The 26,875-nt window shown below is 46.1% G+C and overlaps 1 protein-coding gene across 1 annotated transcript in view; it reads right to left on the bottom strand.

The window, feature by feature from the left end:
- The window catches only part of SHROOM3 (shroom family member 3), an 87,720-nt gene that overhangs the window by 18,901 nt on the left and 41,944 nt on the right, over window positions 1-26,875 (bottom strand). Inside the window, exons 6-9 of the mRNA XM_047092265.1 lie at window positions 17,503-20,701; window positions 10,321-10,394; window positions 4,033-4,929; window positions 2,420-2,911 (exon numbers count right to left, since the gene is read on the bottom strand). Of these exons, the coding sequence (XP_046948221.1) occupies window positions 2,420-2,911; window positions 4,033-4,929; window positions 10,321-10,394; window positions 17,503-20,701 (4,662 nt within the window). The remainder of the gene's footprint in view (window positions 1-2,419; window positions 2,912-4,032; window positions 4,930-10,320; window positions 10,395-17,502; window positions 20,702-26,875) is intronic.

Below are 26,875 nucleotides of genomic sequence, written 5' to 3'. Positions count from 1 at the left end.
TCTGATGCCTACTATGATTGTTGCATGGACACTTGGCCATGTTTCCTTCTCATATAAGCATGACAGCCCAGATAAGCCTAAGAAATCTACAGCTTTCTGGTCAATGGCCACGAGATGTGAAGTCTACTCCTTAGGTACACAGCAGGGGTTTCGAGGCCGGGGAACAAACTAGGAATTGAGAAACCTGATGTCTAGTGTTCTCTGCTTGACTATCACCAAGCTGTCTTTCGAGTAGAGGTCAGAGCCTACTAACTGAATAAATGACTCTATGGAAGTAGGTGAGGTTCTCTTGGAGAGGTATTTCAATCTTGTGACTTTAACATCTAGGCCATCATTTTACTATGGAATAAAGAGCCACAGAAGAAGTCATTTTTACTCATTTTCTGTTTGATAGGACTATTCTTCTAAGCAATATGGTTACATTTAATTCAGTTAATTGAAAATATAGGAAAAAAGTCTTCTGATATGCTCCCCCCCCCCCATATATTCATAGCGTTACAAATGCTTCTCAGGCTTTTGACTGACTAAACCTCACAATGGCTAGTCTCATGCACAACAGGACATTGCTTATTTTCACCAGAAGATGGCGCATGCCAGCCTTTTGAAATTCCTCCAGGTCTCCGTGCTGCAAAAGCTACATGACTATTCCATTTCTAAATGGAGAGAACGAATGTTCTCAGTGATAATGCTAGGAAATACTTTGCTAAGGATGTATTTGTAAGTTGCCTTGGCCTTTTTACAGCAAGTGGTCAGAGAACAGAATGAATGGAAGCCCCTAACTGATCTATGACACCTACCCACGGGGAACTGACACACCCAGAGAAACCCATCTTTGGGTCCTTCGTGGAACCCAGTGGATTGATTGTCTTGCGCATTGTAGGTACTCAGTAAATGTGTGCTAACCACCTGACCCTGGATAAGTCACTTCACCTCAGTAAGTCTCTGTCTGCCAAATCTGAAGAAGGGGACGGACAAGGTGACAGTTCAGGCCTTGTATTAGGAGAGTCTCCACAACCTATCAAAGAGCTTGTAAGGACTCCATCGCTCTTTCCTCTCTCCCCCTCCCCCAAATCAAAACACAGTATTCCTGTTGGTAATTTAGTTAGGATCAGTTGGAAATTTCTAAAGGCAAGCCCAAATTTAGACAAAAAGCTCTGTTTTTATTTAGTCTAGAAGCCACTAACTGTGGAGTACCAATCCATCAATCCACATAGTTTTCAATGAAAATTAAAAAGAAAACAAAAACCACTCTGAACCTTTCCCATAGTAGTCCTTTAAGGAAATCAAACATACAAGAAAATATGCGATCACCCAGGAGAAATAAAAAGAATGAAAAATACAGATTGCTCAGGGTCCTTTCACCCCTGTGGCTGGGGGCTGGGACGCACTGCACGACTGTAAACACGTGCCATCAGGGAGCTTCAGGAGCAGAGGCTCGCTGGCTGAACAACACCGTGAGACTGCATCCACGTTCAGATCTCTCTTGATTTTTAGGGTTACACAACATCCACCTAACTCTTGAAAAGGGCGAATGTCAGTGTAGTAAATCCATTTGTCTGGGCTTGCTTCTTTCTTTTTTTTCTGAGAGAGATAGGGTGCAAGTGAGCAAGGGGTAGAGAGGGGGAGGTGGGGAGAGAAAGGGGTAGAGAAAGAAGCAGGGCTCACCCAAAATGGGGCTTGAGCTCACTTAATGGGGGGCTCAAACTCACAAACCGTGAGATCACAGCCTGAGCCAAAGTCAGATGCTTAACCAACTGAACCACCCAGGCGCCCTGGGCTCTCTTCCTTCTTAGAAGTCTGTGCTCACCTCCACCTTGAGGAGGCCTCTGCTCTGCTCACCACTTCTCCCTGCCACTCAGCACTGACCCCTGTGGTGCTGTCTGCAAAGGTGACTCTGTTGCTTATTGAGTTAGGGGCACTGTGAAATCATTATGAGAGCAGGCACAGTCACCAGGCACAGTCACCGGGCCAAGCTCAAATCCAGACGCCATCACTCACATGTTCTGGGGCTTTGGTTGGGCAGTCTTAATTTCTCTGTGTTTCAGTGACCTCACTTGTAAAAGGGAGGTAAGATTGGTCACAACCTCAGGAGGTTCTTGTGAAGATTCAGTGAGATAATGTTTATATAAAAAATTACTACAAGGGCTAACACAAAGACATCAACAATATTAATGGTTTTAATGGCAATTGTCACCACTATTACTATTTTTGCTGTTGGGCAAGTGCCTAGTAACTCAAGGTCAGTCTGCCCCACTTTCTACTCCTCACACCCATTCTGCTAAGGCTGAGATGGCGTGTCATTCTTGGGTCAGAATCTTTGGAAGCAGGAAAATGTCACACAAGTTGTCCTAGACCTATTACCACCCCCATGGAAGGAGGTTAAATATAAGTCTCTTTGAGGGCATTACCAGGGACTTACCTCTTGCTTTCATATCCTGCACAGTTGACAGTTCTTTGCATGGCCTTTCTCTTTATGCTGTTCTCCTTCAACAAGTTTACATCTCGGGGAAACAAACCTTCCATCAGGTCCATAGTTGTCTTCATTCTGGAGTCTGGATCCAAAATGTCTGCCAGAGATTTGTCTTGGTGGACAATTTCCTTTGCCAGAACCTCTGTTCTGATGTCTTCTGAGGTCTTCTGAGGACCAGAACTAACATTCTTTTCTAAACTCTGAGTCCCACTGACTGGGTTGTGGATGGGAGATGGCTGCCCGGGGCCTGGCTGCTTGGCAAGAGCCCCAGCAAGTTGGGGCAGAGTGCCCATGGTGGAGGGTGGGTTGGTCTCGTTGGCTTCTGAACCCTTGATAGAAGTTTGCGATCTGGAAGCTGGTATCTGACTGCCAACCAAATGGACTGTACCAGGCATGGGCCTTTCCTTGGCAACCGTCACCTTGGCAAATTTGCTGGAGCTGCTAGGGATATTAAAAAAGAGAGGGTAAGAGAGGAGTCAACAGAAGGGTAGGAAGACTGAAGGAGAAGTTTTCCACATCAGGGCTGTGGCTTCCCACATGAGGAGTGGTGGGGTGGGGGCAAGGTAGTCATGCCCTGAGGTTATCAGTCCCCACAAATTGCAAGGTCCTGAGGGCTTTCTCCTCACCCCAGCAGTTGGTCACATGGGAGTGTGTAACTTTTTAAGGGATCTAGTAGGAATTCAGTTTTGGTGAATGTTGCTGTGAGATTCTAGAGCTTTCTGAAAGGTCCAGGTGAACAGAAGGAGTTAATCGCAAAGGCAACGTGTTCTCTTGGTGTTTAGAGACTGCTTGTCCTGGGAAGTATTTGTTGGGAAATGCTTCTTCTCTATTCTTCTGGCTTCCGAGAGGTTTTCCCTCAACATTACTGACCTTTAGCTCTGTTCTTTATCCTTTCCAATGGACACGGAGTGACTGTGGAAAGAAAGCTGACCATATCCTGTCCATAATCCAGCTTCTTCTCTTTCTTTTGAGAGTGAGGCTACCTCTAGGCTAATCTACACCTCTCTCTCTCTCCCTCCATACACACACACACACACACACACCAGTGTGTATCTAGCATGGCCTGAGACTAGGTAGGTAAACCTGTTTGGGGTTCACCATCAGGAGGCTCGCTTACACTCAAGAGAGGAGCCATATTTTCCAGTATCAGCTCTATCAGTAACAAGAGCGATACTTTTGTCTTCTATATGTCTTCCTCCTTTGTCTTATTTCTTAATTGATTCAGAACTCAAGCAGGAATGAGGGATGCTATTTATTGAAGACCCTTTGAACTTATCGTGTCCACAGAAGTGAACTAGGCCTTTTGGGCTTTTTCACTACTCTTGTTCCTCTGTTCCCGATGCTAGTATGGGGTACTAGGGTCACAGCCTGCCAAGGTAAACAAATGAAACCATTCTGCCAGTCGCGCGACTTAAGCTTCTGTAGAAAATGTCCACAACAGGGCTCTCCTGTGGCCAATGAAAGGAGGATCCGGGAGCCTGCAGGGTAAAACTCTTACTGGAGAGGGGCACCCTTTTGTTCCTCAGCTGGGGGCTTGTCCTATCCAGAGTCTGCTCACTTACCTGGTACAGGGCTCCTTGTGATCCTCACTGTCCAGCTCTGCCTCATACAGAGCGTGGGGAGGAGGTGGAGGAAAGTCATCCAAGCTATTCACTGGGGTGTCCTGGCTCAGCGGAGGCGGTGGGGGTGGGGGAAGTTCAAATGTGGGGCTGGAAGCGGCGTTGGGGTACAAGTCCTTCACAAACACCTCATCATCATCATCTTCCCGAGGTGGTGGGGAGGCCAGCAGGACCGACTCAGATATTCGGAGGGAGATCCTCCCTGGAGTGCTTGGGGCCCCAAGAGGCGAGTCTAGAGTGCTGCCTGAGCTTGGAGGAGTCTGCTGTGTTTTGTAGTGCTTCAGGTCTCCAAGATCAGGTGACGAGGATTCTTCAGGGAGGCTGTCCTCTCTGACCGTGTGGGCCCACTTCACCCGAGGTGGGGCAGGCCGCTGAGGCAACGAGACCCGCTTCCTTGTTGCCTCTTCTAGCCCATGCTCTGGGCTGTTGGGCTCGTGGCCTCTTGGACTGGCAGGCTGGACCAGGCTGTGACCATTGCTTCTGTGGGTCACTGCTGGGGTGTATGGAGGAAGAGGCTGTTGCCCTGTCTGACAGTCCCTTCCAGTCAGCTGATCGGTCGCAGCCTGGGAGCTGGAGGGAACAGGGGAAGGCAGAGCTGAGCTGAGCGGGGTCAGGGATGCAGCCCTAGTGTCTGTGAGATGCCCTTGCATTCCTGTGGGCAACAGCCTGGGGCAAGGCGTTGTTCTGCTGGCCTGCCTCTGATGGTCCAGGGGTCCAGGACATTCGCTGGGTACAGAGGAATCACCAACTGCTTTGCAGCCTGAACCACCCCAACGAAGGCTAGGATGGTGTTTGAGCAACAGCATGTCTTCGTGGCCTCTTTCTGAACAACTGACGGACCTGGAGCAGGATATACAAACACAAGGGTTACAGCTCAGAAGGGGCAAACTCTGAATCCTAAGTTCATTACACAGACGGGAAAAGCATTTAGGAAGCAGGGCCTCAGAGGAGCCACACACTGTCCCTCAGGCTGCTCACACAAAGAACCAAGTTTAAAAAGGACGCCTGGTGCACAGTTGGTTAGGTGTCCAACTTCTGCTCAGGTCATGATCTTGCGGCTCATGGGTTCAAGCCCCGCATGAGGGTCTGTGCTGACAGCTTAGAGCCTGGAGCCTGCAGTGTGCCTCAGATTCTGTGTCTCCCTCCCTTTTTCCCTCTTAGAAATAAATAGTAAACATTAAAAAACAAAAAAAGATTCCAGGGGCTCCTGGGTGGCTCAGTTGGTTAGGTGACGGACTTCAGCTCAGGTCATGATCTCACAGTTCGTGGGTTCAAGTCCCGCATCGGGCTCTGTGCTGACAGCTCAGAGCCTGGAGCCTGCTTCGGATTCTATGTCTCCCCCTCTCTCTACCCCTCCCCTGCTCACGCTCTGTGTCTGTCTCTCAATAATAAATAAACGTTAAAAAAAAATTAAAAAAAAAAAAGATTCCAGACATACAGTCCTACAGGAAATGTCAGATGGTAGACATGGGGGTCATAAGGCATTTCCTTTTATTAGCTCTCTCTCACTGACCTCCCCACCCCCTCTACACATCCCACATAAGGCAGCTTTTCGGGGCAGGCTTTGGGGTATAAAGGAAACAGGTACATTTCTTCTGCCCCTTTCAGGACTACTTCGGGAAAGTAGTCCCAGTGTGATCCCCATGGGAGAGGTCTGTTTGGAAAGCACCTGTGTGGGCTGTGAACTTGATGGTTTTATTTACAGTTTTCCCTCAGTTTCCTCCTGTTTTCACTTTTTACAATGGAAGGTCAGGAGGGGGAGGGGAGTCTCCCCAAGGAGCTAATAAGCAATCATCTCTGGAGAAAGAGAGCAATAGCAATGGGCAAATGGGGTACGTGGTGAGTTAAACACCTGCCCTCTATCTAGGCTCTGAGGAAAAACCCAACAACTTCCAATACTTTTGTCATTATGCTCTAAAGGAAGAAAGGAAAACAAAACAGAAATCTGTAGCACTGCCTGCTGCCACCCAAGAGTTAATGTGGGGAAAAAACAAAGCGCCGGCAAACCACCCTAATTTGAAAATTCCACATTTGGCGCTCCTTGACTCGTATGCAAGTGAATCTGGAGAGCAGATGGAACTTCTCATTTTGCAGATCTGAGTCCCGAGGGAAGCTGTGGCTCAGTCCCCAGGAGAACCCCAGCCCAGGCCTGCCACAAAACCATCCAAGTGCCAGGCAAGGATAATGCAGCATATGGAAGGAGAAGACTGCAAAGAACCAAATTAGCTCTTCTCGGGATGTTATTTTTTCTGCATTATAAATGCAGATGGCTAAGGGGCCCATCTCTCTCTCGGATGCAGCCCCTCCCTTCCCCTCAGATATCCTTTTCATTCAGAGGCAGTATCTTTACCAGGAAAGTCTCAATATCTAAGATTGGCTACTTTGTACTTCTTGGTGGGTTCCCAAATGGGGGTACTGAAAACCCAGAGGCAGGAAATTCGCTGGGAGGCTTTTCTCTCATGTCTTACTCATGTTGGTATCCTCAGTACCTGGTACAAAGTCCTGTCTTGGGGGTGCCTGGGTGGCTCAGTCACGTAAGCTTCTGACTCTTCAGCTCAGGTCATGATCTCGCAGTTCATGAGTTCAAGCCTTGCATCGGGCTCTGTGCTGACATTGTGGAGCCTGGTTCAGATTCTCTGTCTCCCCTCTCTCTGCTTCCCCTACTCATGCTCACGTGCTCTCTCTCTCTCAAAATAAATAAATGAACTTAAGAAAAAAAGGGCTCTCTCAGTAAATGTCTGTTGAACAACTCTGCCCAACTGCAGTTTAGACTGTAGGATATAAACTCTTTTCAAACTCCATACCCTCTAATAGGACACAGAATAACTGGAATCAGTTTTAATGACTAACCTGGGTACCTTCATTTTATTATATTTGTATCTTGAGACTTTTTTAAAAGGGGAAGCATCACTAAAAAAAACCCCCACAAAATATAATATTTATCCTTTATTTAAAGCCCAAATAAACTTTGAGATATATATTTTAATGTTTATTTATTTTTGAGAGAGCGGGGGAGGGGCAGAGAAAAATGGAGACAGAAGATCTGCACTGACCGTGCAGAGCCTGATGTGGGGCTTGAACTCACAAACCGAGAGATCACAACCTGAGCAGAAGTCGGACACCTAACCGACTGAGACACCCAGGCACCTCTAATCTTTCATGTATTTTTAGTTTATGTTGAATCTTCTTAGTTTATAGCAGCCATACTTCAGTTGTATATTTTTGAAGGTAATATTGGAGTTAAATGCTTAGTCTAGTTGAGAATGCTTCTCCTAGGGGATTGTTTTGTATTTTTTCAAGAACAAAAGATAGGGTGAAAGAGATGTTTGAGTCTCTTTTATACTAGAGTGTGAGAGGCAAACATCTGTTCACAGGTATCCAGGAATCCTAACATTCAAGAATGGAGTTTGAAAGCAATTAGTCTTATTTTTTTCCTTCATAGCTTTTTTTAAAATGTGATAAACACAGAAAATTTACTATTCTATTTTTTAAGTTTATTTATTTTGAGAGAGCACACACGTGCGAGAGAGCCAACAAGGAAGGGACAGAGGGAGAGGGAGAGAGAGAGGATCCCAAGCAGGTTCCACACTGTCAGCACAGAGCCCGATGAAGAGCTTGAACTCATGAACCGTGAAATCATGACCTGAGCTGAGATCAAGAGTAGGCCACTAATTAACCTACTGAGCCACCCAGGTACCCCTATGACTGTATTTTTAAATGTTCAGTCTGGTAGTGTTAAGTATATCCATATTGCTGTGCAACAGATTTCCAGAACTTTCTCTACCTGTAAATCCAAAACTCGATACCCAAGCAACAACTCTTTTCCCTTCCCCCAGCCCTGAAACCTCTACTTTCTGTTTCTATGCATTTCACTAGTTTATAGATGCCTTATGTAAATGGAATCAGAGTATTTGTCCTTTTGTGTCCAGCCTGTTTCACTTAGCATAATGTCCTCAAGGTTCATCCATGTTGTAGCATGTGTCAGACTCCCTTTTTAAGACTAAATAATATCCCAGTATATGTATATACCACATTTGTATCTATTGATGGGCATTTGGGCTGCTTCACCTCTTTGCTATTGTGAGTAGTGATGCTATGAACACGGGTGTGAAAATAGCTCTTTGAGATACTGCTTTCAACTCTTAAGGATGTATGCTCAGATATGGTAGACTTTTAATTTTTTTGAGGAACTGACATACTGTTTCCCAAAGCAATGGAGACTATTTTGCAATCTCACCAACAATTATTTTTGGTGGAGGGAAAGACATTTATTACTGAGCTATAAATTAGAGGTGGCAGGAGCCTAGTAGTCATGTTTGCACAAGGGGACCAACGTCTCCACATCCCTTTCGATATATCTGATAGTAGCCACCCAAATGGGTATGAGGTGGTATCTTATTATGGTTTTGATTTGTGTTTCTCTCATCATTAGTGATGTGAAGCACCTTTTCATCTGCTTGTTGGGCATTTTTTATCATCTTTGGAGAAATGTCTCGTCAAGTTCTGTTTAAAAAATTTTTTTTTAGTGTTTGTTTATTTTTGAGACAGAGCATGAGCAGAGGAGGAGCAGAGAGGGAGACACAGAATCCAAAGCAGGCTCCAGGCTCTGAGCTGTCAGCACAGAACCCAACACGGTGCTCAAACTCATGAACTGTGGGATCATGACTTGAGCTGAAGTGGGACACTTAACCAACTGAGCCACCCAGGCGCACGTTTGTTTTTTAAGTAGGCTTGGGGTACCTGGGTGGCTCAGTTAGTTAAGTGTCTGACTCTTTGTTTTGGCTCAAATCATGATCTTATGGTTTGTGGGATCGAGCCCCGCCTCAGGCTTGGGATTCTCTCTCCCTCTCTCTGCCCCTCCTCTGCTTGGTGTGTCTGTCTCTCTCTCTCTCTCTCTCTCTCAAAATAAATAAATAAACTTAAAAAAAAGTAGGCTTTATGCCCAGTGTAGAGCCCACCTTGGGGCTTGAACTCACAACCCTGAGATCAAGACCTCAGCTGAGATCAAGTCAGATGCTTAACCAACTGAGCCACCCAGGCACCCCTCAAATCTTTTTGGTAACTGAGGCATTTGATTTTTTTTTTTGGTTGAGTTACTTTCGCCTTTGACTTCAGACAGTTCTCTTTTGGCAGTACATTAGGTCACTGTTACTTTTCCCTTGTTTCTAGCTTGTAAGCAATGCACCCAAACTAACCAAAGTTCTCAGCCTCACCTTGAATATTTTCTTCACTTTAGGCACAGCTATGGGAGCAAGAGCACATAACCGTGGACGTCTGCTCTTGGCCATAAAGAAGGTAACTTAATACCCACCTCCTGATACCACATAGGCTGCTTTTAGGTGGCAGTATTAGGCTGAGCTACTGAGAAGGTGAATACAGCACAGAAAAAAAGAGAAACAAGGATTGAATTAAATGTAAGAAAAAAGAAACTGGCTTCAAAAAACATGGAAGGTAGGAGGGAAGATGTAAATGCATACTACAAATTATAGTAGATAGCCCTATGATGTTGCCTTAAAACCACATACAGGCACATGCGTCAGGAGAAATTCCTTGGAAATTTCTACTTAAGCTCCATGTGAATAGCTCAAAAATTCAAAGTCTAAACAAGTATCCATTATATGTTTCTACTTAGGAGAAATGATTTTGATGACAATTTTTAACTTTCCTGCTATTTTTTTTTTATCCCTAAATGCCTAAAAATTATGATTTGGGAGTTTTACTTTTTATTTTGTGTGCTTCCTGTAAGTTTGTCTTGCTCTGTGAAGCTGTTCATGAAATGGTCACTCCTCCTCTAGTGTTCTAGTCACCAGACCTGACCCTTTGTGCACAAGACTGGAAGACAGCCACACAAAGAGGCCCCATGTGTGACAGCCATCATAGGATATGCATGGAGCATCTCCATGAACTATTCTGAGGCTACACTTATTTAAAGTCAACCACTGCTTCAACAGTACACATTCTAAATCTATTTTGAAGAAGTCTCATCCTTAAAGGAAGTCATCTGTAAATAAAAAACGTAGAAGGTCCCTATGGTACAGACAAATGGCAGAGGCAGCACACAGTCCTATGAAACATCTTAATGTCATGTTTCCCTTCCTTGGAGAGAAGAATAGAAACATTTTTTTAAATTTTTTTAAGTTTATTCATTTCTGAGAGAGAGAGAGGGAGACACAGAATCTGAACTCCGGTGGCATTCCTAAGGCAGAGGGCATCATAAATACACGTACATACCTGGACCCAGGGCCAGCCAAATAACACGGATCCTTCACAGGGCCAAAGCTGTTGTTTTCCCCCAAAACCACATCCTTGAAACACAAGAAAGGCACAGCGTTATTCCCAAAAAACAGGCACTGAAATTTACCAAGAAGGTGGAGGTAGAAAGGAGAAGGAACCTTTATTGGATGCCTACTCCTTACGGTCAGGTACCAATGCAGGACTGTTACATACTACCCCTCCTCATCCTCAGTGCCCCAGGAAGTGTTGTGAACCCTGGTGCATTGAGGAAGACACAGATCCAAAGCACTTAACTGTCGCAAGGTCACAAGTGGCAGAGCCAGGATTTGCACCTCAGTCTGTCTCGCCGGGTGCCTCTCCTAACAAGGACATTTTCTAAGCAGAAGTCTGATAGCAGTTATCTCCAGGGTTCAAAATAACCACTGGACTTGAAACAGAACGATGAAAATTAATTCAAAGGGCCAAACTTTTGAACCAGCAATAGGGAAATATGGGAGATGACAAGAAAAGGATAGTTTATTGAATTTAACAAAAATCTCAAATGTTCTGATGTATAATTAGAAAAACGGTAAGTATCTGGCTTGTAATCAGGTTGAAGTATATTCTCTCCAGGAAAAACATCTCACCCACATGTACTATCAGTAACTCTGGTAACTTTTCAGGGATTTTCTTTTGATTCTTTCTATCTATCTATCTATCTATCTATCTATCTATCTATCTATCTATCTTAGAGGGTGCGAGAGGCAGAGAGAGAAAGAATCCCAGGAGGGGAAGAGGGAGAGAAGTGGGGGGTGGAGAGAAGTGGGGCTCAAGCTCACGAACCGTAAGATCGTGACCTCTGCCAAAGTCAGATGCTTCATGACTGAGCCACCCAGGCACCTGTGTTTTTGGTTTTAGTAAGGGTATATATTGGTTTCCCAAAAGGGTGGTAGGTGAGATTTGTTTGGTTTGTGTGAGTTTTCGATAGTATAAAATTTGGCCCATGTGAACAGGTCCCTGATGAAGACAATGATATTGCTATTGATAATATATTTAATTTTCAATTATAAATTGAAAATTTATTGAATATAATTATTTCAATTATTTATAACAGGCGACAGGCAGAAAACAGAGAAATTAAATCCATATATGATCTTCCACTTAGTTTTAGCAACTCATTTCACCATTTACTCTCTCCAATGGGCTAATTGCTTTCCAATCTTTTTTTTTGGCCCAGTCAGTGGTAGAGGTACTCAAAGGCAACAGGAAAGAGCCAAAGGCAGTAGTAGGTCTGAAGGGAAAACAAACACCTGAATATTAATAGCAGTGATCCCTTATTGCATTTACTGAGTGCCACTCTGCTAAGTACCTTACAAAGCTCAAATTATGTGTCTGGAATTGTATCAGGCCCCTGACGGTCCTTCTGTAAGTTAACCTATAATACGAGGGAGCAGGGAGGTAACTGCAGCTCAGAGAGGTTAAGTATTTTGCCCACAGTTAAAGTGGAGGAGGGAGGATTCAAACCATCATCTCTTCAAAGCTCCAGATTTTTCCTTGGAATCTTCCAGGTGAGTAGAGGTTGTGCTGGATGCAATGAGATTTCGATGCTTTGAGAGAAAGGAGTTCCATGTGTCTCTTATTTGCTCAAATATTGGTAGAGGGAATGGGAATTCCTGCTCTCCACCTTCTGGTCCTTCTGAGGTCTTTCCCTGTTCCAACCCCTCTTGACAAGAATGTACAGCTTTGCCAATAATTAAGTGGGAACGCTTCTATCTCCCCTTTAAGCTCTTTCCCCACTAACAATTAGGTATATTTTTCCATTTTTCTTATTTCCTTTGAATTTCAGTATGAGTTTAACTTCTGTAGTCACACGAGTTGGCCCTCAGAATAAGGTGCTTAAGTTGATATTTATGTGGGTGTGCATAAGATAAAGGAAGAAAAAAAAAGACTTCATAGGATAGCAAAACACCAAAATAAATAAATAAATAAATAAATAAATAAATAAATAAATAAATAAATAAAATAAAGGAAGTGAGACCCACTTACAGGCCATTGAGAGAACTCTCTAAACTTCCTGTTGCTGACAATACCATTTGGACAGAAGTCCAGCCTAGTACAAGCCCAAGGAGGCTCAATTTCTGTTGCATTTACTTGCTATGATTTGGACATACATTCACTGCCAAAGAAGACTTTATTTTCTATAACCTGTTAAGAAGTATAAAGTACTTAGGGCAATTTAGGAAAAAGCAATGGCTCTGGGAGAAATACAAGGTATTGAGTTATTCTAGTAGACACTTGGACAAGTGTCTATTTGTGTCTATTAGTTATCTGATTTTTGATGATGGACCTCAAAATACCCCAGTTCTTATTCTTCATTAGGAATAGCAAACTTAAAATTGCAAACCTAAAGTCTATGGAGTCCCGATCCTCACTCTTGCTTTGGGTTTTGAGTTACTTAGTGTCTTCATAGCCAATAAAATATGAAGACAATAGTATTCATCTACTTTGGAATACCAGTTTCAAGTGTCTGCTAAAATGAATCAAATCCACTTGAGAAATCTTAAAATTTTTTTTTAAATGTAAATAACAGTAATCAGTAGATGTTAAAATGAAATCAATTCATTGACTGAAGTTTTCAGATAGATATTTAACGCTAGCCTCCTCCTTTTCCCAAACTTTTTTATTCAGGGAGGGAGCATGGTATAGGGATTTGCAGAATCTGGTGTCCAACAACATGGGGTCAAAACCTTGCTCCCACCACCTGGGGCAAATTTCCCATCCTTTCTGTGCTCATATCCCCCTTCTGTAATACAGAGATAACAACAGTATCTACTTTGCACAGATGTAAGGATTATTTTTATGCTTCTAAAACATGTAGTACGACAACTGGTACATACATAGTAAACATTTATTATTAGCTATTTGCAACTTTCCCTTTGGTGGAAAGGTGATTCTGTTTATGCACAAGCTTGAATGGGTGCTTACTGAAGGGGTGCCAAAATGAGTTACAAGCTGCATTCTACAGAATCAAGCCTACATCCGACATGGTAGGATGCACTAAGCAGTTTCCTCAGTAGTTAAATGATGTTTGTCACACCATCACATGGTGAACATCTTATATATCAGGAACCAGGGTCTTTGAGAAAACAGGCAGAAGGAGAGAATCTAACTCAGCATCTGGAAAAACAACTCCCAGCCAGGAATCTTATTTCTCCAAAGGCTTCTTTTTATAGCCTTTGCTGTATTTTAAATCTATGCGATGAATAGGTGTAAATTTCCATCTCCCAAGCAGAATTACTTGGATGTTCTCTGGCAGCTTTGCAGGGCACATCCACTTTAAAAAGGTTAAATTTTCTAAAGCTTCATAGAAAGTAGGAAATAGGTAAGAATTTGGTGTGCCCTTCAGCTCCATCACTAATATCCACTGTTCTGTAATTATACTTTTCAAACGAAGAGAAGGTAAAGGAGAAGTAATAAGAGGCTGCATGTTCTAGAGAGGCCCATGGCTGGCTAACGAGAGGTCCAGGGCTGCTGACTGAGCAGGTCTCAGTCTACAAGTGGTGGCGGCCTTCTGTAGTTATTTAGGCCCAAGAGTGATCAATTTTTATTAACAGAAGAACTGATTTTTTAAGATACTTTAATTTTTTTTAGATGTTTATTTTAGAGAGAGATTGAGAGACAGAGTACAAGTGGGGGAGGGGCAGAGAGAGAGAGAAGGTGACAGAATCCGAAGCAGGCTCCAGGCTCTGAGCTGTCAGCACAGAGCCCGACGCGGGGCTCGAACTCACAAATTGTGAGATCATGACCTGAGCCAAAGTCAGATGCTTAACCAACTGAGCCACCCAGGCGCCCCTTGGAAGAGTTGATGTCTATGCTGACCTTGTTTTAGAGGCAGAAACAATCCTCGATAATGGATTTTTGAAAAGGAATGGAATCCTTGTCAAAAGCTTGTAAAATCCTGCTCTAGCATCTGGCTGGCGGGAACAAGCAGCATGTGTTCAGGACCATAAATAGACTCCATATTTTGGGTTTAACTGAGGCAGACAGTTTCCACAGGGTTCCTTAATTTCTCAGAGTTCTCTAAAGCTCGGATTGAGACAAATTCCTACTGAATACCTTCATTAAAGCTTAATAATAATGGTAAAGTTTCTCGAATTTATGCAGATAAAAAACCAATAAAATATCCTAAAATAATAACCACAATAATTGTGTGGAGCCTAGTTTTGTTTTTTTGTTAACTAGTTCTACAAATAGGGTAGATGATGGCTGTATGAAGAAGAATCAAGGAGCAGACCTTGCCATGGACCTGGTCTCCAGGCTGGCAAGGTCTGGTGCTGGGTGGGAGAACGGGAGAAGGAAGGTCAGGAGCACAGTCCTGGCTCCGTTACAATCTGGGGGATGATATTCTATTTACAGAATTTATAGGAGCAAGGCAGCACAGATAAACTCTTTGATTTTGAAGTGTTTCCCCCCCTCTGGCATCACAGTCCCCAAATTAAATAATATCTAAATATGGTACTCTATTGCAGAGGATGTAAATAATGTTCTGTATTTGTCTTTTGAAAAAGTTTTTCAAATAACATATTTAGCTGGGATTTAGAAGAATTTCATCACTTCTCTATACCACCTATGTCTTAGCTTTATTTCCCAGTTTACCAGGCTTGAGAGGTATTTGGGGAGAAAGCAAAGGAACATTCACAGCCATCCAATCAATTCCCCAAGGGAGAAGGAGGACATCTCATAAGAAATAAATAGCAGAAGACGATTTAGTTTTCACCTAAACATTTGTTTTCTGTAGAATATGGGAAGAAAAATTAAGAAGATGTTTGGATTACTATGCTCCTGAAGCCCATCAAACTCGCTGAAATTTTATGTTACATATGTGGGTTTTAAGTGTTTTAGTTGTAGGATAAGGAGTAGAAATTAGCTCTGTTTTTCCTTCTGAGGGGAGGAAAATGGTTAGAGAATGCTTATGGAGGATTGCCTCTATACAATTTTCTTGTGGGTTTATACTGGGGAGAAAAATGTTTCTGGATATTTTGAAACAGAAAATATCTCGATGGGTACAGAATTTTGTTTCAGAAATGGTGCAGCAAAGTACTTCTCAGGCAGTAATGTCTGAATCTTTCTTTTTTTGAAGCTGTTTCTACCAACTAATGCCTCCCCCCACACAACCCCCAATCCTTTATAAACCTCCTGCCCCATCCTTCACAGCCTGGTTCAAAGACCATCTCCTTCACCACACTGAGATATCACCTCACACCAGTCAGAGTGGCTAAAATGAACAAATCAGGAGACTATAGGTGCTGGAGAGGATGTGGAGAAACGGGGACCCTCTTGCACTGTTGGTGGGAATGCAAACTGGTACAGCCACTTTGGAAAACAGTGTGGAGGTTCCTCAAAAGATTAAAAATAGATCTACCCTATGACCCAGCAATAGCACTGCTAGGAATTTACCCAAGGGATACAGGAGTGCTGATGCATAAGGGCACTTGTACCCCAATGTTTATAGCAGCACTTTCAACAATAGCCAAATCATGGAAAGAGCCTAAATGTCCATCAACTGATGAATGGATAAAGAAATTGTGGTTTATATACACAATGGAATACTATGTGGCAATGAGAAAGAATGAAATATGGCCTTTTGTAGCAACGTGGATGGAACTGAAGAGTGTTATGCTAGTGAAATAAGTCAGTCAGAGAAAGAGATTCCGTATGTTTTCACTCGTATGTGGATCCTGAGAAACTTAACAGAAGACCATGGGGGAGGGGAAGGAAAAAAAAAAGAGAGGGAGGGAGGGAGGCAAACCATAAGAGACTCTTAAAAACTGAGAATAAACTGAGGGCTGATGGGAGGTGGGAGGGACAGGAGGGTGGGTGATGGGCATTGAGGAGGGCACCTGTTGGGGTCAGCACTGGGTGTTGCATGGAAACCAATTTGACAATAAATTTCATATTAAAAAGATAAATAAAAAATTTTAGAAACGATCAAAAAACCCCATCTTCTTCAAGAGAAGCCCTGAGATCCCCTCAGTTAGAATTAATAACTCTCCCCTCTATAGCATATTATTTATCACTGCTCCAAAAGCATTCACTAGTCATGTTAGTTATTTATAGTTAAGTTCAAGTCCTTGTTCAGTTGTGAACCCCAGAAAGGCATGAACCTTATTTTGTTTTGTGTTTCTTTCAACCTTCTAATACAGTGCTTTTCATACAACACGTGTTCTACAGATGCTTGCTAAATGGTGGACTTCTCTGCTGGGGAAAACAGAATTTGAGAAGGGACAATGGAGGCGTGTTCCCCTGAGCTAACATAAATATGAATGCCTAATATATATATTAGTTCCTGATATCATCTTTGGTGGGAAGGGAACTATGAGGTGAGCCTTTGATCTGCAGGGCCTGCACAGCGAGGAGCCACTGAGAATTAGGGAAATTAATACACTCCTGGGACTTAGTGCTCGGGTTCTATTGCGAACTGTGCTGAAATTTCCAGTGGAAAGCACTTGATAAACTTCGAGTAGTTTGAAACCTTTATGAGAACATTCTTTTATGAGAGAATTTGAAAGCGTATCATTCTCCTATCTCCTCAAGACAGTGCACAGAAAGGATCCAGATGGGAGCAGGGAGACATAGGTTTGGTGTGGGTAATATAACTACACAGGATGATTGTGAGAATCAATGAGATAAAAAATGTAAAGCATACTTAGCTGAGGGCCAGGACTTCAATAACTATAACTATTAAAGTCAGTAATTCTACATGTTTTATAAATGCATAAGTCTAATAGAGGATTCAAAGCCAAAATCTTTAAAATTCCAAGACACAGTTTGTATTCCACGGTGGGGGGGGGGGGGGGACACAGTAAAAAAGAAAATCACTAACTTTTCCTAACCATGCATTCTTGCACTGAGAGATGGTGACTTCCTAAAATGAAGTGTGTACGTGTACACACACACACACAATCTATATGTATGCGTACCTCTATGTAAGATGTATGGGTCTATATAAGATACCTATACAACTCTATATATCTACATATCAATCTCTAGATCTCTGTAAGGGTACCGGGCACCCAGAAAGAAATCACCCCATGAAAACAAATGCTACCCTTTTGCATGTCAAAGGAAAATTAAAGGGGAGCCTCACTAAAGCTCCAGGGCCAGAAGGGCCCCATCCTAGGACCCTCTGGTTGCACCTACCTGACGCTTGTCTGCAGTGGGAGAGGACCGTGATCTCACATGGACAGGAACCGCCAGGACGTCTGAGCGCTCCAGCAGGTCCTCAGCAGACATGGACTTCCCAGCCCTCCTGGCTGCGGCCCCCCACGAGGAGGGCTCCCCAGGGGTCCTGTCCACCCTCTGGGTGCCCTTCGGCCCATAGTTAGCTCCAGCGAGCAGCTCCCTCGGGGCTTGGTCCCCACGTCGCAGTTCCCCAAAGACATGGCCACCAGCGAAGGAGCTGCTGCGATCTCTGGGGGCCCGTGGGGACTCCCCCACGTCCCCCGCTGCTGCGGCGGGCAGGAGGGCAGCCTCCCTGCGGAGCTGCAGGCTCGGTTCCCGCAGCGAGCAGAGGCTGGAGGCCGAGGTGAGGCCGGGACCCTCGGACGCCGCGGGGCCGGGCTGTAGGTAGGTGCTCTGGGAGCGCTCCCGCGGTGGCCCGGGCTCCTGGAGGCTGCAGGCGGCGGAGGAGGGCCGCTTGCCGGTCTTGCGCTGGATGTAGTCGGCCAGGGCGCTCTGCTGGAACTGCTTCAGCTCGGGGCCCGACAGGCTGAGCGTCGAGCAGGCCTTGCCTTCGCGCTCGAAGATGCGGCGCCGGTCTGCCACCGTGCTCTCGGCGAAACGCAGCCCCTTCTTCTGCGCGCTAGAGGGCGCCGGCTCGGCCTCCTCCGAGATCCCCACCTCGTTCATCTTCTCGGGCTCCGAATAGGAGCGCTTCTTCTGCTCGGGGGTCAGGCGACGGCGCGGCCCCCTTCGGGTGGCAGGGAGCGCGGGTCGGGCAGGGTCGCCCTCGGCCGGGGTCACGCTGTGCCGCTCACGAGGGGTGTGCGGGGAGGCGGAAGCCGCCGCCTCTGGGCTCCGCAGCCCCACGTGGGCCGAGGCGGGCCTTGGACGCCAGGCTCTCGAAGCCGCGGGTGTCCCCGGCTCGAGGTCCCGGCGTCGAAAGGAGGTGGCCCCCAGGACGCGGGACTGCGCGTCCTTGATGCTGTTCCGGTAGGCACGGCTGAACGGGGCATCCAGCACCGGTGACTCGGGCGTGCTGGGCCTGTCGTCCAGCCACACGGGCTCCTGCTCCGTCTCGCCAAAGAGCTGAAAGGTGCTCTGGCTGCGGAGCAGGTGCGTGTCCCGCCTCGGGGGCTCGCTGCCTTGGAGCTGGGGGCCACGGCCGCCATCCGCACCCCTCCTCAACTGCTGACCGTGTGGCTGCCGGGTAACCTCTTCCAGCTTTGGCTCCTCCTTTTTGAAGTGCTGCTGCTCCCCATTGCCTATGGGTTCAGTGGGGTCGGAAAAACGGATATTGCCTTTTGTCTCCTCAAAGTCCTTCCCAAAAGGATGAGAATTTGGAACCGTCCTGTTGGGCCTGTAGTTATGGCCATAATGAGAGCTGCCCACACTTAGGGGTCTCTGGCTCCCTTGTTCTCGCTGCTCTATCTTGGAAACCTTCTCTAGCACGGAGCAGTGAGGCTTCCCATACTGAAAGCCTTGCAGAGCCGAGGCGCTGCTGGAGCTGAGCCGCCTCCGGCCCAGACTGGATGTCTGCTGGTGGGGTGGAGAGGGAGGGTCCTCGTACCTTGGGTCTGAACTTGGGAAAGAGGCCAAGGCACTGGTTCTCGCCTCGGGCCTTGGATAGGAAACTGGCCTGTCCAGGTGGCTCCTGTGATCGGGAACAGCTTTCCTGCCAGAGTCCTCCCCCTTGCTGTTGACTACACAGGTGGACCTGCCATCCTGGTAGCCGTCCTGGGCTCCTCTTCCTGGCTCCACGCTGCTCTGCCTTCTTAGATTCTCAGGAATGTTCTGGAGAGAGGAGAAGGCTGACTTGGTCCTGCCAAAGTTGTTCGGCGGGCTCTGGAGGCTCTCCCTCTCCAGCCTGTGCTGCAGGTTGGCATTGTGGTCTGCGTGTAAATCACCCTCCCAGGGCTCTGAGGGCCTGGAAGATCTCTTGTCTTCACCCACTTTGAGGCTGTGGTGATTAGAATATGGTTTGTTGCTGTGGGTGCTCTTTCTCTCATTGGGATGCGGGCTGCTGCCGTGGAGAGGGGCGAGCTGTCTCTCCAGTGAGGTATCCTCCTCATTTTCAGGTACTGAAGGGAAATGGACTCTGTAGGGGACACATTTGGCTGAAGTTTCAGGTTTCCTCTCTACCAGGGACATTGAATCAGGTTCTAGAGGCTGGTAGAAGGCGAACCCAGGCCTGCTAGATCCATTTTGGTTCCCATTCTCATCAAAGGTAGCCATTTTGTCACAAGCTCCGTGGGGAGCTGTATACCCACTCTCCTTGGCCAGTGCTGGGTAGAGCGTGCCATTACCACTCACAGAAGGCTGGGGCACCTGGGCAAAGTGTGGCTCCAGAGAAGGTACCGGGTAGATGCCAGTTGGCAGTAGAGGTTGGCCGGGTTGGGCCTTCTGGGGGTAATTATGCTTGGGCTTCGCTGGGGGGCTGTTCTCTGGACTCTTCTCTAGCACAGTATGCAGCTGTTCCTCTATGAAGGGAGATTTCAGGGAGGCTGCGACGTTTGCCTGAGGCCGACAGAACCGCTTCTGATCAAGGCTAGACCAAGAGTTGGGCCGTTCTCGCTGCCGAAAGGCTGCATAACTGTCGCTCCGAGCTGGGGGCAGCGGTGCGGCCGCTTTAGGAGCCAGGTTGGAAGTGGCCGTCTCCAAGGAACCGGGGCATTGCTGGCTCCAGGATGGGGGGGGCGCCCCCTTGCCCCGAGGAACACTGTGCCATTTATCATAGCCCTGGCCATCTGCTGATGCTCGGGCCTCCCTCCCTTGGAGAAGCAGGGCTGAAGAGTTCACCTCATACTCTGCTGAGACCCCCCTCCGGGGATCATAGACTGTCTTGACATAGCGAATGTCTGCCTGCCTCATCCCTTCTAGGAGGCCGCCCCGGGCAGAAGTGGTGTCCACGGAGCCTGAACGCTCCCGGCTAGAGATGCCGGGGGGCGGATACTCGAGGATGCTAGAGCTGGTGGAGAAGGAGCTGTATGCCGAGTCTCTCTTGTTGTGGAGGTGGCTGAGCTGGTCAATGCTGCTGGTGGACTTGGCAGGGGAGAGAAGATGGCAGGGTGGGTATCCCCCACTGGGCTCCAGGCTCTCCATGCTCCCCTGGGAGCTGCAGTGGTCAGGGCTTCGCCTCAGGTACGCGTGGTCATAGCTGGAGAGGTCACTGGTAGAGGAGCTGGAAGAAAGGGAGACACAGCAGTCAGCACCATGAGCCGCTACCGTTTGGTAGGCTTACAGGCACAGGACCCAGCTTATAAACGTACTCTTGTGCAAGATGTTTCGTTTTTGGAAGGGTGGGTGAAAAGGGCCATATTTGGGCCTTGCTCGGCCTCCTTGTATGTTGTTACTAGGAGTGATTGCCCGACAGTGTAACCTATGTGGCTCTAATTAATCACCCAGGCTTGCAAGGGGAGGAACAGGGAGCAGAGAGGAAGCCATGTGACCAAATCACATTGATGTGATTTGCTCCGTGCTACAAATGACATTCTACATGTGCCAAGAAAGGAGAGAGGTGGGGGAGGAAAGGAGAGAGGAAGAGGAGGAGGGGTGAGAGACACTGCAATTTTGTGTCCCTTGGGGCTGTTTGTGGGAAGAAGAGGAAGAGCTCACTAAGAGACCAGGCACGTGAACCGGGTGAGGGAGACTCAGTGTGCACGTGTGTATGTTTTTAGTTAATATCTTTCCTTTTTATGGAATTGAAGGGCTACACCTTGGCAATCTTCCTGGAATCTCGACTGTACTAGAGACAATTTGTTTGTAGTGAGAAAGCTAAACACAAAGCTGAATGAGAGAAATACAGAGAAATGGGAGTCAGAGAAGGCTAACAGGAGAGGGAAGCTTACTAAGAAGTCTTAATCGCGGGAGTCCATCCCTATGAATGACTTCCCAAAGCCTGAGCAAAGCCTTCTTCATACACTCAGAAAGGTAAGCCTTTCTCCTTTACAAAATCCTCTGCCAGCAAGAGGGGGAATGACTTTCAATCCTGGCATGGCATACCCCAAAAAGTTGCCTCAAAACAAACTTACTTATAATTAGCTTTAGTTATAAACTCAAGATATACTTCACCCAGCATGTTGGGGAAGTGAGGGCATACAGGAAGAAGTAAGTGGGGGCACCTGGGTGGCTCAGTCACTTGGGCATCTGACTCTTGATTTCAGCTCAGGTCATGATCTTGCAGTTCGTGAGTTCAAGCCTTGTGTTGGGCTCTAGCTATCAATGTGGGATTCTCTCTCCCTCCCTCTCTCTCTGCCCTTTCCCGGCTCTTGCTCTGTCTCTCTCTCAAAATAAATAAATAAACATGAAACATAAAATAAAATAAAAATAAATAAGGAAGGAATATAGGGTCCAGAAGTCAAACAATAATCTCAAAACTGTTCAAATGTTTGTGACTTACTGCTCTCTACTGAAGGATAAATCACTCAAAGTTTTTGCTAAGCTTTTCTATTTTTATTTTCTTAAAACATTTTTTTAAAGGTTTTTCTTTATTTTTGAGAGAGAGAAAGACACAGAGTGCAAGCTGGGGAGGAGCAGAGAGAGAGAGAGAGAGGGAGGCACAGAATCCGAAGCAGGCTCCAGGCTCTCAGCTGTCAGCACAGAGCCCAACACGGGGCTCGAACCCATGAACCATGAGATCATGACCTGAACCAAAGTTGGACGCTTAACCAACTGAACCACCCAGGTGCCCCTAAGCTTTTCTACTTTTAAATGAGTTGGCATTTAAGTACTGTTACAATTCATGGGGTTATTACTATATTTCTAGATCTTATGTAAGTAAATACAGTGTTTTATTGGCTAAGGAAGTGCCTTATTGGCTTTGTGGCTGGCCTAAATCCAGGGTCTATGGCAAGAGACTAAAAGGATCATATTCTGACTCAAAACTGGCACCGGAATTCAAGGAAGAGTACATTTTCAGCAACTCACCTCAAGAATGTAACTCTTCTTTTTTAGAGAAAGTCAGTTTACTGAATGGAGCACCCTACTTTGGGAGGAACAGGTAGAGATTCAAGGGAGACAGGAAGGAACAGCTCACGAGCCAGCCAGATTACAGATATCAGTCCTGGCACTCAATGGCATGGCATATGTCACTGCCAGATTTTACCCCTCCTCCCTCCCTTCCCAGCTCTTTGAAATGAAGAGATTGTGTTAAAAATGTACATGACAGCTCAGCTGGGGATAATCCCACATGACCCACTTATGCTTCCCTTTATCTCCTCTAAGAGAGATTCAGAGCTAACACTTCTAATGGAAATGGAAGCCGTATATCCATAATGGCTGTTTTGCTCACCAATTCCATGCAGGTGGTAGGCACTACTCAATCCCCCTCCAAACTGCTGAGAGTTTTAGCAGTCTTTCACTGAAAGGATAATTCACATCTACTTGGGAACACACAAAAAGTCAAAGAGAATAAACTGAATAACTGAAACTCTCACTACTGAGCGGGAACAAGGGTCATCACTAACCTATCTCAAAATGTAGATGATGTCTAGAAATACAAAATCACTGGTAGAACTATCTCTAGGCAGAGCAAGGGCAGAATGGGTTACAGAGCTCAAGGAAACTTAAGCCACCACACCTCAGGTGGAATGCACCATGTGAGGACTGCAACATGCTCTTTGCTACTCGGGGAGAGCTCCACCCCTTTGGAATCTCCCTTCCCAAGCTGCGCGAGGAGTATGACCAATTGGTATGCTATGCCACAAGTGTGCTGACATCACCCTCTGCAAAGTTCTTCTGCCACTTTCTGGAAGTAGTCATTTTGACTACCTTTGCCATTCCTGCTTCCAAGATGGCACTTTAAAAAAAAATTTTTTTTAGTGTTTATTTTTGAGAGAGACAGAGAGATAGAACGCACGTGGGGGAGGGACACACACACACACACACACACACACACACACACACACACACACAGAATCTGAAGCTCCAGGTTCTGAGCTGTCAGCACAGAGCCTTGTGTGGGGCTGGAATCCATGAACTGTGAGATCATGACCTGAGCCAAAGTCGGATGCTAACCAACTGAGCCACCCAGGCACCCCCCAAGATGGTACTTTTAATAGTGGGGAAGAACAACTTGGAATGAGGTCTTCATTCCCTGCAACGGTTCCAGCCCACAGAGACAGCCTTACTGTCAAGATAAGTATGTCAAGCTTCTTACTGTGGTCTGGCTAGCTCTCAACCTCATTTTCTATTAGACTCCTCTCGATCACTGCATTCCAGTGCAATGGCCTCTTTACTGTAACTCAGACCCATGAAAGGCATCCCCATGTCTCAGGGCCTTTGTACCCACCGTTCCCGCCACACACTATGCTCTTCTCCTGGCTCACTTCTTCCCTTTATTCAAGTCTCTACTTGAGGGAAGATTTCCTGGAACTATCTAAAGAGCATCTCCTCCATTCTTCCCCGTTAGTCTGCTTACTTCCTTCACAGCACTTGCCACTACTCAAGGTTACCTTTTATTCCTTTCATTGTATGAAAGAGACTTCAGTTGTGTCTGTACTGCTTAAGATCTGAAGCAAATATGACAAGATGTTAATTCTGTGGTAGATCCATGTGTTCTTATAATATTACTCTTTATTGTGTGTGTTTGAAAGTATTTTCTAGGGACGCCTGGGTGGCTCAGTTGGTTAAGCGTCCATCTCTTGATTTCGGCTCAGGTCATGATCTTACAGTCTCTGTTGGTCCTAGAAACTTTTTTCCAAAAAGCATCTAAATGGATTATCATTCCATGGAACAGACCTTGGTACACAAATATTACAGGGTGGGGGCTTTTTATGTCTCATTCAGCATTATACCCTCAATAACTAGAAACCATCTGAGACACAGTACTGGTTCTTTAGCATTTTGATACTGTTACTTCAGCCTCCTGTGAGGGGGCTGGATTACCTGACTTTTCAAGATCTCTTCTGAAGTACTTTAACTACTTAGGACCATCGTGTGGTTTCTGTAGAACAGCAAAAAGACAGTGACTTGGGTCTGACAGGAAGCAGCTGCAATACAGTTTCAGTGAAATTCAGATCTAAACCAGCTCACAGGCAGTTAAAATTACTTGTCCTGTGCTTCCCTCTGCCCCAAGCTCCCTGATTCTCCTGCTTCTTAATGACAAACGAATCCATGAACTTAGGACTGAGATTGGGTTTCTAGAACTAAAGGAGGGCTACTAGAGGGATGCCACCCAACTGGTTCGGCACACCAGACCACTAGATGCCACTGTGCTCCTTGGAAACGCGCCGGAAGCACTTCTCCATCGACAGCCACCAACCTCAGGCCCTCTGAGGGGAACAGAATTGGGGTGAAGCCCTCAGTGCAGCTGCAAGCCTGAGGTGTGGACCAGACACACCAGACCACAGGGTGACCTGTGCCGGGGAAGAAGAGCATACCCAGGTCTGTAGCGCTGTGGGTAATGCGAGCTTGCCTTTCTTCCTTTGTAGCCCACACAGTGCTTTGTGCAGACGGTCGGGGGGATCTGTCCTGAAGCTTGTATTAGAGGGGCATGGCGATAGATCGACCTACTGAAGCCCCTCTGGAGGCTGGACAGGAAGGAGGAAGCAGGACATGCAGAAATGCATTCTTCGGAGCTACTGCCCTTCTGAAGCCCGCTCTGCCATTCTCTAGCGGCCTCCTGGAGCTCACCACAGTTCCCGCACGCAGCTCTTCTGAGTGCTGGCTACAGTAGTCTTAACTTCGGCCCATGTTTTTCAGGTCACAGTATGACCAGATTTAGAGGCTCTGGTGCGGTGTAGGCGTGAGGAGGCCCCACAGGGCTCCACTCTTTAGGGACACTCTGGTAATGCACAGTTGCATTTTATGTGCATGCTGGTTTATGCCATTAACCTTAACGTTTATTATCAGGTTTCACTGTGCCTCTGGTAAGTCTTCAGCCTAATTATTATCATTGTCAAAATTACTGAATGCTTATTATGTTGCAGGAACTGCACTAAATGTTTTACATGTTCTGTTTAATCCTCACTGTGATCGAATGGGATACATATTATTAATTTCATCTTATAGACAAGAAAAACAAGATCAAAGAGGTTAAATGATTTGCTCAAGCTCATCCAGTAGGTGGTGAAGTTGGGATTTAAACCTAGGTTTGACTTAAAAGCCCAAGTACCGTATCACCGTGCCTTCTTTCCTTCACACTGCAAGGCCCTCCACATCTAACCTTCTGATTTTTTTTTTAATATTTATTTATTTTTGAGAGAGAGAGAGAGCACAAGCTGGGGAGGGGCTGAGAGAGAGGGAGACACAGAATCTGAAGCAGGCTCCAGGCTCTGAGCTGTCAGCGCAGAGCTGGATACAGGGCTCGAACTCACGAACCACGAGATCATAACCTGTGCTGAAGTTGGACACTTAACCAACTGAGCCACGCAGGAGCCCCTATTCTTCTAAAGGCCCAGAGAGTGAAAACGCTGTGCCTGGGTACCAACAGTACCCTGCTGGTGGGCCCTGTTCTCTGAGCTTAGATGGCAAGAATAAATTTTTTCAAGGTTACTGGGAGGGACATGGGCAAGGGAGAGGAGTGTCTGTAACAAGGAGGGTCACCAGGAAATTCTTTTCTATGACCTGAAACCTACCCAGATGTGCTAAGAGCCATGTCTATCCATGAGAAGTCTAGGAATTGGCTCTTGATTTGACCAGACCGAGTGTTAAGGGCTCTGAGTCCTGTCCTTGCTAAATGCAGAGCCACCATCTGTCAGTTAAGTAATCCTTCCAGAAGTCACCCCCTCCCCCACCTGACTCATCAGCACTTGTATCTCATTTGTATGTAGGACCCATATTCTCTTGACCGTCCCACCTCTCTGCCGTTACCCTTATCCAAGCACTTTCAAAAAGTCCTAAGCGAGAGTCTAACTCCCTGGCATCAGAAAATGGATTCTAATTTGCATGGATTCTGAGTTTGTCATAAATGTAGGGGAGTCCTGACTGAGTACTTTAATATGTCTGGATGGTCAAGTTTGGCTTCCTTCTCCCCAGTCCCTCTCAGTTGTGTAAGATCTGATGACTACAATAAATCCCTTCTCCCATGACACCGGTGGTGGCCTTGCCTTTTTCTGACTGAACCCTGACTGACACAATGACTAGAAAAGCAGAGGAAGTATAACTCGGTTATGCACAGGGGCTCTGACACCTGGCTTGGACTGGAGTCTGGACTCAGGTCCTGATCAATTGTTTGACTTTGGACAAATTTGTCTCTTGAAGCTTCAATTTCAGGTTCTGTAAAATGGGGTTAAGAATAACATATCTGTTTTAGAGGCACCTGGGTGGCTCAGTCGGTTAAACGTCCGACTTCGGCTCAGGTCATGACCTCACGGCTCCTGGGTTCGAGCCCCGCATCGGGTTCTGTGCTGCCACC

This window comes from Lynx rufus, unplaced genomic scaffold (assembly GCF_022079265.1).
Source record: "Lynx rufus isolate CCGP_SWC_20201006 ecotype Redwood Valley unplaced genomic scaffold, mLynRuf1.p SCAF_3, whole genome shotgun sequence".
Taxonomy (NCBI): Eukaryota; Metazoa; Chordata; class Mammalia; order Carnivora; family Felidae; genus Lynx; species Lynx rufus.
Note: the sequence above shows the minus strand (reverse complement) of the source record. Positions and strands in the feature narration are given on the sequence as shown.